General features: G+C 42.4%; 1 protein-coding gene across 1 annotated transcript in view; it reads left to right on the top strand.

Annotated features, from left to right (window-relative positions):
- Positions 1 to 7,038, top strand: part of LOC106817584 (heparan sulfate 2-O-sulfotransferase 1-like) — a 36,574-nt gene extending 29,536 nt beyond the window's left edge. The window contains exons 4-5 of the mRNA XM_014822261.1: positions 1,753 to 1,910; positions 6,039 to 7,038. Coding sequence (XP_014677747.1) covers positions 1,753 to 1,910; positions 6,039 to 6,259 — 379 coding nt within the window. The 3' untranslated portion in view covers positions 6,260 to 7,038. The remainder of the gene's footprint in view (positions 1 to 1,752; positions 1,911 to 6,038) is intronic.
- The last annotated feature ends 3,888 nt before the right edge of the window (positions 7,039 to 10,926 follow it).

The following is a 10,926-nucleotide window of genomic DNA, read 5'->3' as shown; positions in this document are numbered from 1 at the left end:
GGATCCATAGAGAGAGCGAGTGTGAGAGCGAACGAGTGAGGGAGAGAGAGGGAGGGCGGGAAGGATAGAAAGAGAAAAAGAGAGAGAGAGAGTGGGGAGGGGGAGAGGGAGATCCATAGAGAGAGCGAGTGTGAGAGCGAACGAGTGAGGGAGAGAGAGGGAGGGCGGGAATGAGAGAAAGAGAAAGAAAGAGAGAGAGAGAGAGAGAGAGAGAGAGAGAGAGAGAGAGCGAAAGAGTCGGCGACGAAACTCACGAAAGATGTTTTTCGAGACGCTGATGATTTTTGTTTTGTTCGCGTGCGCGTTTCCATTACCGTTAGCGTTAGCGCAGGTGGTCGTTGTTGTGTCGTATACACGTCGCTATGTCCGCAACCAATCCGCAACAAATTCTAATTGTAATGTAAAAGTAAAGCAACAACGCCGTGGGTTTCTCGCAAGCCGCACCGCTTTACTCGTATATATACTAAAATAATAACACCGAGCGAATATATTGCTTCTACTGTTCAACTGTTTTTTCAGAGGAACGTAGTTTTGCTAAAATTTTCATTTACCGGTTTTAATATTTCATGTGTTCGACAGATTTCATGAAATATTAATACGGATATTTATAGGACATTTTTTAGTAGAATTCGAATATATATAAATAGCATGATGTGAAAATAGGTAAAAATCCGATGTAAATCATAGGAGAATATGCGAAAACTGGCAGGGTAGGGCGATAGATCTATTGTTACCGAGATAGCGTTGAACGTGTTATTATTTCTTACAAGAGTATCATCAATGCCGAACTTATTCTTTCATATTATATGAGGGCTATTTTCAATTAAGTTGCGTGGGTGGGTTTTCTTGGGGGGGGGGCTGTGTAGATCAGTATAAATGATCAAATAATGTAAAATTTTCTCTTCCAAAATTCCAACATGTAACGTGTTGTTGGTCTTGTCATTCATTGCTTGTGCAGCCGCTTGTAACGGTGGAACAAGTTCGTACAAAGTTTGTTTTCATATGGCACACATCAGATACAATACCAGATACCAACGTGATACAATTTGCAATCATTAAAATCATGAAGTATTGTAGGATTTTATCTATTATTATTAGTTTCAGTCAAATTGTACACGATTTATACTACATGAAAATTTCAACAATAAAAAATCGAGACCATGATTTGTAATAGGTATAGGCCTATCCTAGCTTAAACGGGCACATCGCTCATAGCATAAAGGAAAATAATGACTATAATAACTTAATGGTGTTGGAATTTAACCCAAATAAAGTCCAATCTTGCTGAAATTAATGTCAGAAGCTGGAGTCAGTTATATTTACAGTAACTAAATCTGACCAGAAATATTAGCGGAAGTATTAGGATCAATAGTGAACACGAGCGTTCTATAAAAACCATTTTGATTCGTTGCAGTATGGGTTTTAACAACACTAACAAGTATTTACACGCCTCGATCCCCATTCAGACCAACTACCGGCAACACTCAGTGTTTCGTGGTGCCAAAAAAACATACACAATTTTAAGTTAATGTGCAGCGAACCCATCGTCCAAATTTCCCAAATGTTTCGCCACCTCCATTTGCAATGTTGCTTTTTTGCAATTTGCAACTATGCGCGTGGAAGTGGTCACGTGACGTGTAGCGCGATCGTCATTGGTTGTGCGAGCATCGAGTGCGTTGAGCGTGCGGATCGTATCCCGGAAACTAATATGTTTTCTTGTTTTATTTCCCCCCCGTGTGTGTATAAATGTAGGGAGCCCGGCAACCCGTGGGCGCTGCAGCAAGCCAAGCACAACCTAGTCAACAATTACTTTCTCGTGGGGCTGACTGAGGAGCTAGGCGACTTCGTCTCCATTCTAGAAGTGAGCCTCCCGCGCTTCTTCAAGGGCGCGCAGGAACTTTACACCTCTGGTACGTATATACGCCGGCGTACTCACAGGCACTTGGACCGTCTCAATAAAAAAAATTAATGGTAAATAAACACGAAATGTACCAAAGTCTTAATGTTTCTCTACTCTATTTCGCCTATAATGCCAGTCAAATGCTCATCTGCAACACGCAAGTACACCGCACGCCCGCGCTGTGCACAAAAAACATGAATAAAGAGACATGAATGAATACATAACATGAATGATGCTGAAAGACATTCGATGGATGTGAGTTGACGATGAAATGATCAACATGGATCATAACATAACAACATTAATACTCTCTTATTCATGCTGTTGTGCAACAGCGCGGGCCGTCCGGTTGTTATTCCCGTGCTGTCCCAGAAATAAAAAAAGAAAAAGAGAAAAAAAAATTAAAAAGAAAAAAAAAGAAAGACAAAAAAAAAAGAGAAAAAAATAAAAAATAAAAAACAAGAAATGAATAAAAAAGAAAGAAATGAAACAATTGATGAAACAAAAAGAAAAAAAAAAAAGGAAAAGAAAAAAAAAAAACAAGAAAAAAATGAAAAACAAAAATGTACACAGAGTAAACCTAATACAACCAACTACTACCTAACAAAAAATAAAAAAAGAGACACAAAAAAGATGACAAAAAAATAAAAAAAATAAAAGAAAAAAAAAGAAAAAGAAAGAAAGAGAATACAAAGGACAGAAAAAAAAAATAAAGAGAAAGAGAAAAAAAAGAAAAAAAGAAGAAACATATGAAGAGACCGGAAAAAGAAAAAATCAAAAACAAAAATAGAAACAAAGAAGAAAAAACAAAGAAAAAACAGATAAAAAAAAAAAACAAACAAAACAGAAACAAGAAAGACAGAAAAAACGAACAGAAAGAAAAGAAAAAAAAAAAAATGAAATAAAAATAATAACAAACAAAGTACTACAACGAAGATGAAAATTTGTAGAACAAAACTAAGAAACACGAAACACAAACAGTCAAAACAATAATACAATAAAAAACACAAACAAGATTAAAAAAGGAAAAAAAATAAAAGAGAAAAACAAAAAAGAAAATAAAAAGAAAAGTAGAAAAAAAGAAAAAAAAAAAAAAGAAAAGAAAAAAGGAGAAAAAAAACAAAAAAAAAAAAAAACAACAAAAAGAAAAAGAAAAGAAGAAGAAAAAAAACAGAAAAAAAAAGAAAAAATACAAAAAAGAGAAAAAAAAAAAAGAAAAAAAGGAAATAGCAAAAGGGACAGACCGACAAAATCCATATAAAAAACAAGAAACAAGAAAAATAAACAAAGAAGAAAAAAAAAAAAACAAAAAGGAAGAAACACCAAGAACTCTGACGCCACAACCACAAACCTAAGAACTTGAAGAGACACCACAACAACAAACAACCGCGCTAAACACACACCGAAACAACCCACATACTCAAAGCGACAAAATCATCCACCTAAATTCACCATTAAACAGAGAGACGTCTTAATAAGAACAAAGAGAAAAGGACATCATCACAAAAGCATATGCACAGAAACACCCTACACCATTTGGATAACGGACTGTACGACATAGCGAAAGACACTCACCATTAAACGATCAGCTGGACTGGATCAGACCATGTCGGTGACTCCACCCTCATGCCACACGCCTAAAAGTTTTGTTAGGAATTCCTAAAATATACTCCCTAATTCCCATATACAAGAAAAAGCTCAAGCCCAACCCACTAGATGCGGAGCGCGAGCGTGCGAATTTCACAACGTCTCCGCCCTAAACTCACGCACGATTGCACACTATTGGAGAAAACTATGAACTTTAAGGAACAGGTCAGGAAATTCTCAGTACTTATAAGGCATATCGCCCACATAAAAGAGCAACGCAACGCGAGCGATTTACCACCGGATTTATCATTTGTATATGGCAAAACAACTGAGTATACTATATTTAGATACAAATCACCAACATAAAACACCATAAAATGCACCAACCATCACAGAAAAAACCAGAATTATAATGAGCATTTGACCGCATTTACAGGTCATTATAGGCGAAAATAGATACGAGAAAACACATAAACACTTTAGGTACATCGGTTATTTACCATTAATTTTTTTATTGAGAGGGTCAAGTGCTTGTGCGCTACTACTGAAGGTGCGGGCACATCCGTACACGTGCCTGAAGGCTTGTATGCCGTTATCCTTCTATCGGAGGTAATTTTCGATAGACGCCTATTACACCTCTCGTACTCGTTACTACGTTACTGAACGTGCATGTACATCGTGCACGTGTATCTTCTATCGATCATAATCTTCGATCTAGAAGCTATTATATCTCTGCCGGTACGTCGTGGGAGAGTATCTCTTGGCACCAGGTTAACGTAAACACAACAATAATTTGTCGCATTCATTACTCTGGTTGATATCTTTCTATCTGAGATAATTCTCTCGCTTTACTACTATTTATACTATATTATTATATATTTTTTATGGTACCAGCCGTATTCTACTACTATTATAACTATAGTTATTACTATACTTATACCAGCGTAATTACTACTATTTATACTATATTTATTACTATTACTTATACCAGAATACTACTATATACTATAGTTATTACTAGTTACGTATACCAGCGTATTTACTACTATGTAACTATTTATTAACTCCTACTAATTATACTACAGTTATTACTATTACTATACCAGGAGTAACGTATAATTCAACTGATTTACTAACTATTATATATACTAAACACTTGGTGCTCTTACCATTTATGTTATACGCTTGAAAGTAGCAGTAAGGCTACAGCAAGTACCTTCATAAAATATGAAACAAATTAAGTACTGTCGTTCGACCGCCAAACGTTTTAGTGCATATATCGTGTTGTCGCCACCGTAACGGGCTTGCTGATTGCACTTCAATTTATAAGCCCTTACATTTACTCACCGCGATCGGTTACGCGACGCGCTCTATCAGATCTCGCTCGCAAGGCATCAACGTTTTAGTTCGTGCACTCCACCTTCACTCTCTGATCACAGCGACGTAAAACCCAGACACGTGTCGGCCCACTGCTGAATAACTGAATGCTAATAGTAGCTCATCGGTGTAAAACCCCATAGACCTTGAAACGCCCTGCCTCGTCGCTCGTGATTGTTTTCGCCATTTTCTCCTGCCGAGGATGACTGTGATAAATCAGATCAGTCGTTCGGTCGGTCGACGCCGTCTGCGTTACGTTTACATTTTATGTGATGAAGCTGTTGCTCTGCGACCTCTGTTTAACCTAGAACTTCGCTCTCCTCTCGCTCTCTCACGCCATCTCCGCTGCATGGACTTCGCTAGCCGGCGGTGATACACCCGTGCCTCGGCTGCCCCGGTGGCTGCTGCTTGCGGCGCGGCAGGGGGGGGGTGGTGGCAATCGATTCAATGCCATACGCATCACCGCGTCTGTCGGCCGCCTGCCGCCTCTACCACGACATTTACACCACTGAATGGTGTGTGGCCCCCGCCACCATCGCGCCGCACTTATTAACGCATCCTTTATCCCCCCTTCGCCCTCCCTCCTCCATCTCCAGCCCGCCCACCGCCCAGCGCTCTCTCTATATCTCCCCCTCCTCTCCCCCCCGTCTCCCCCCTCACCGCCAGCCGCCACTCTATATCTCCCCCTTCCTCCTCCCTCCTCTCTCCTCCGCCGCCTTCACCCGCCCAGCGCTCTCTCTCGCTTATCCCCCTGTGTCCCCCCTCCTCCCTCCCTCCAAACTCGCCGCCTCCACCACCCAGCTCTCTCTCTAATCCCCCCTCCCTCCCTCCCTTCTCTCTATCTCTTCGCTTTTTTCTCCCGCTCCCAGCTCTCTCTCTCTCGCTCTCGCCTCTCGCTCTCCTCCGTCTCTCTCTCGCTCCTTGCCTCTCTTCTCCTCTCTCTCTCTCTTTCGTTTTTTCCACCCCAACTCTCTTTCTCTCTCTCCGCCTGCTCTCTCTCTTCTCTCTCTCTCTCTTTACTCTTCTCTCTCTCGCCTTTATCTCTCTCTCCTCTCTCTCTCTCTCTCTATCGCGCGCCGTCTCTCTCTTCTACTGCTATATAGTATATATCTTTTCTTTTTCTCCCGGCACGCAGCTAAGAAATCTATCGCGAAGGACATCCGCGGGCACGCAGGTAAGAAATCTCATCTGCGGAAGACCTTCAACAAGGCGTCACCGGCGCCGGAGACCATTGCGAAGATCGAAGCAACGCGTGTGTGGCAGATGGAGAGCGAGTTCTACGAGTTTGCGCGCGACCAGTTTCACTTTCAGAAGAAGCGGACTATGGTCGAGACGGACGGCGTGCTCGTTGACAGGGGTCAGCAGTTCATGTTCGAGAAGATCCGGCCGAAATAGGACGTCGGAAAATGGCTCCCTTCTCCGGGAATGTTCCACGGGAGGGGGAGGGGGCCGAAATAGGACGTCGAAAAATGGCTTCCTTCTCCGGGAATGTTTCTACGGGAGGAGGGAGGAGGGGGAGAGGTGGTCGCCGTGGTGGAGACGCTGGCTTCCTTCTTCTCCGGGAATGTTCCACGTGAGGGAGAAGGTAGAGGCGGCCGCCGCTTTGGGGTCACTCCTGGGAATGCTCTACGGAAGGAGGGGCGGCAAACATGGCTGCCACTCTGGAGACACTAGCTCCCTTCTCCGAAAAAATGTTTCTACGGAAGGAGGAGGGACAGACAAAGATGGACGCCGAGATGGAAGCGCGGCCATCTGCATGTCGTGTGACGTCATCGTCGTGTGATTCGCCGCTCTGGAACGTCTGAGTTGCTGCGTGGATCGAGTCGAGTTTTTTTCACACCCGCCTGTGACGTATCGACGGCATCGGAGACGGAGACGGCATCGCATTTCTCGTATGAACAGCCGCTACTCGACAGTAAAGCTGGCAGCACTAGCGGCTAAGCGCCACGTGTTACATGCTGGCTGATGCGACCCCGTACTGTTACCCCCGTAACATCGCAGGGCCGCGGGTGGGGCGGTGATGGAAGGGTGGGGCAATAATGCAGTTGCAATGTTGCAATGTTGCAATGATGCAATGTAAGTACTATCGCATGGTTATCATGATTGATTGATCGCATTGATTGATTGATTGCATTGATTGATTGATCGCATTGATTGATTGATCGCATTGATTGATTGATCGCATTGATTGATTGATTGCATTGATTGATTGATCGCATTGATTGATTGATCGCATTGATTGATTGATTGCATTGATTGATTGATCACATTGATTGATCGTTTGATCGCATCGTGATCGATCAACTAGCCACGCACGGTCAACTGCTCAGAGTATAACCCGCACGTGGGCTCGTCGTTGAAAGCTTGAGTTCGTAGCTACACACATCAGTAATGTATTAGTACCTACTGAGCCGGTGCGAAATTTTGCGCTAAGGTTTGTTAAAGTTGTGATCACGAGATAAAAGTCTCGGCGCAAATTTCCCGCGATGTTCGACCGACGGTGAACGATGCTGCGACAATATTTTGCTCCACGAATATTTTTCAATAACGGTTACGTAATTAGTTGATCATATCAAAGGGAAAATGCCGCGACGTTGTCGGCATGGGTGATCGTAAAATCCTCGTGCGCATGCGTCAGTGTCACGTGATGTGAGCGAGGCTCGCGAGCCCGATATTCGTGACGTAACATCTGCTTCCCCCCTTAGCTCTACATCAGTGGTTCTTTTGGTCCTTTTTTTGAGTCATGGACCCCTTTGAGAATCTGGTAAACGCTTCGGGCCCCTCCCCCGAAAAATGCACATAAGCGCATAAACACAATTTTTTATGCGCCTGGCTCACGGACCCCCTGAAGCCCATCCACGTACCCCACAGGGGCCATGGATCACAGGTTATTAAGAACCCATAGATTAGCTCTACATGCATACATAGCACCGCTGTGACAGTCCTGAGATTCATTTGCGAGTGTATTTCTCTATAAGAGCTGATACTCGCATATCGTGTTTGCCACAGCAAGTCTAATACTACTAGCTATGATAAAATAGATACTGATTCACAGGTGATCTACTTTGCAAGCGGCCGGATTTGGTAGTTAATAGAGGTGGTGTGGGTGGGTGGCGTCTTATATATAGATTATATATAGATGGTGCGTGAGAGTGACAATGAAATGCAGAAACAGTGTCGAGGTTAGCGTCGCGATTTCATTCGCGCGTGTAAAAATGTCCAATGTAAAAAAAAACCTAGCGATATCTCATCTTGTGTACACCGTCATGGGGGGTTGTTACCCCCCGATGCAGTCATGTGCATACGACCAATGTTTGCATGTGGTCTATAAATAATACTTAACGTGAATGGTTTATTACGAACGTTTTATTAAAAGTGAATGTACGTTATGTTCGAGTATACTTAATTTCAGAGACGAGTGTAGCATAACATTTCGATTGGCATCAGCGGTCTGGGTAGCTATAGGTAGTTGAGCGAGTATGCTATTCGGGGGCTACGTTAAAAATGTAAATAGCCAGTAAAGAGTAGGTTAGATGAGATGGAGAAAGAACGAGGAAAAATGAGTCAATAACTTGGTCATCAATTTGGCTGCCGTTGACTCCCAATGGTCTGCCTTTCTAAACAAGTACTCGCAAGAGGGTGAGTTTGCCCAATCATTGTGGCCGTTTAAAGTCGCTGAATATTTATGAATCGTGTTAATAGATTCGCGAGCTTATTGAATGAAATTCGAATCGGTCACGAAACTTCTGCAGTTCTACTTCGAGGCGCGGACGGTATACGCTATTATGCATTGCCTTGTTTTCCAGGGTATGCGAATTACAGTCACAGCGCGCTTTCACACCCACTATCAACCCGTGCGTCTATTAGCTGATTATGTAAACGTCTCCGTACATTTATTTCATCCAATTTTTCGTAATTGGAAAATATTATTTTTTTATACAAATATGCCTCGAGACTGATTTAACAGAATATTTAAATTCCACTAATTTAGTCATTAATATTATATAATATGATAATATGATAATATGATATGATATATATATATATATATATATATATATATATATATATATATATATATATATATATATATATTATATTATATATATTGTAAGCGTGGTGAGCAGTGACTCACTCACTACACTCACTACACTGAAATGATCGTCGTTTGGGCGATGGTGTATTGTACTGCTTTTTCAATGCTGTAAATAATATGTCATCGTACGTGGTCCGAATATTTTAGTTGTAAAATACACTATATAGCGAAGGAAGAGTGAAACACGAGCGATAGCAAATGCACGTGTTCGCTTTTTGTGTATACATTATTATCAAGATCTAATAATAATATAGGTATTATTAGATCTTGCTATTATTATTATCCAAGGGTACAGTATAAGTAATAATATATCTATATATCTATATCTATATAATCATGTAACGGACTTTTTTACTCCAAAAGTTTCCTGTTGTTCCGTCGTTTGCATGATGCCGATATTATGCTGACTCGCATGAGTCGTTTATTGCAGAAATAAAACAATGGCGCAATTACGACTGTACGTCGAATTTCGTTCGGTTGAATTTGACAACCTCGAATAGAACATGTGGTCTAGTTTTTTTTGCGTCTGCGTCTCCTTTTTGCGTCTGCGTCAGCGTCTCCCTTGCGTCTGCGTTTTCGCTGTAGCTATTTACCTTGGTTGAATTACGAACGTATTCGTCGCGTTAGAAAGGGAATGGATATGATCGTCTATTCACAGTATTCGCCGTTTTTCGAGTAGTCGACACGAGCTCGGAATTATTAAAAAAAACTCGTTATTCGTCAGACGATAAAATGACAGAATTTGTTACGAATTCCGGCGGGAATTAATCGGTTGTTGTTGATCGTTCGGCTGATTGGTTGACTAATGAACGACCGATTGTTGATCGTACGCTTGTCGACACGTGCGCCGCCGCCAGGTGTCGTGCGGGTCCGCTGTCGTCACGTGATGGCCCGTGAAGCACCACCACATGGTCGTCTGCTGACTTTGATCATCATGATGTATTTTATACCGTACTGTCGTTATCGCGGTCGGCCGAGAAAAGTCTCGACGATGTTTTATAGAAAACATTTATATGAAACGTCGAAATCTGAAAATCTGGCAATCTGGTAAATCAACGATATGAAATCACTCTGCATATATATATATTTATGGGCAGTGTAACATGTGTGTGTCGTGCTGTGTGTGTGTGTTGTGGTTGTGTTGATGTGCGTGCGTGCAGTGCGTTGCGGTGGCGTGCGTGCAAGTTGCGTGGTGCTGTGGTGCTATGAATAATGTGTAAATTGAAAGTGTGCGGCGTATAATCTATATATATGTTGAGTGTGTGTGGTGTGGTGTGCTGTATTGTGTGTGTTGTGTTGTCTGTGTGGTCGTGAGTGGTGTGTGGTGCGTGCAAGCGTGCGTGCGTGCGTGCGGTGCGCTGGCGGTGCGCTGCGTGGTGCGTGCGTGGCGTGCTGTGCGTGCTGGTGCGTGCGTGCGTGTGTGTGTGTGTGTAGTATATATATGTGTAAATTGGAAAAGTGTGCGCGTTAATCAATATATATATATATATATATATATATATATATTACGTATATATATTATACGCCGCACACTTCCATACTTCGCTATGTATTCACCCACTCGCTCTACTCCCCTCCATCGCGGGTGACTGAGCGTTGGCACCAATCCAGGATTTGATAAATTTACCTGTACCGATCTGTACCTGTAATATACTGAGTGAGGCTTGGCATATCCGATCAATTTCACCTGGTGAAACCGACGCACGGTTGGTGGGCGGGTGAGTGGTTGGTGGGGTGGTGGTGGATGAGTGGTTGGTGGGTTGGGGGTGGTGGGGAGGGGATAGCGCCCACAAACAGACAGCTGTGCGTATTATCTTCTGCGTATGCATTTCAAAGATGTGACAAATGTCACTCGTCGTGTGTCGTTTCTTTTCACACGTTAAAACGAACGATCGATGAAGCGGATAGTGCACTTGTCCGATTCATCCCCCCCTCTTACACACACATACACACACACACACACACA

Source organism: Priapulus caudatus, unplaced genomic scaffold (genome assembly GCF_000485595.1).
Source record: "Priapulus caudatus unplaced genomic scaffold, Priapulus_caudatus-5.0.1 Scaffold1779, whole genome shotgun sequence".
NCBI lineage: Eukaryota > Metazoa > Priapulida > Priapulimorpha > Priapulimorphida > Priapulidae > Priapulus > Priapulus caudatus.
This window is presented reverse-complemented; position numbering and strand designations above follow the sequence as displayed.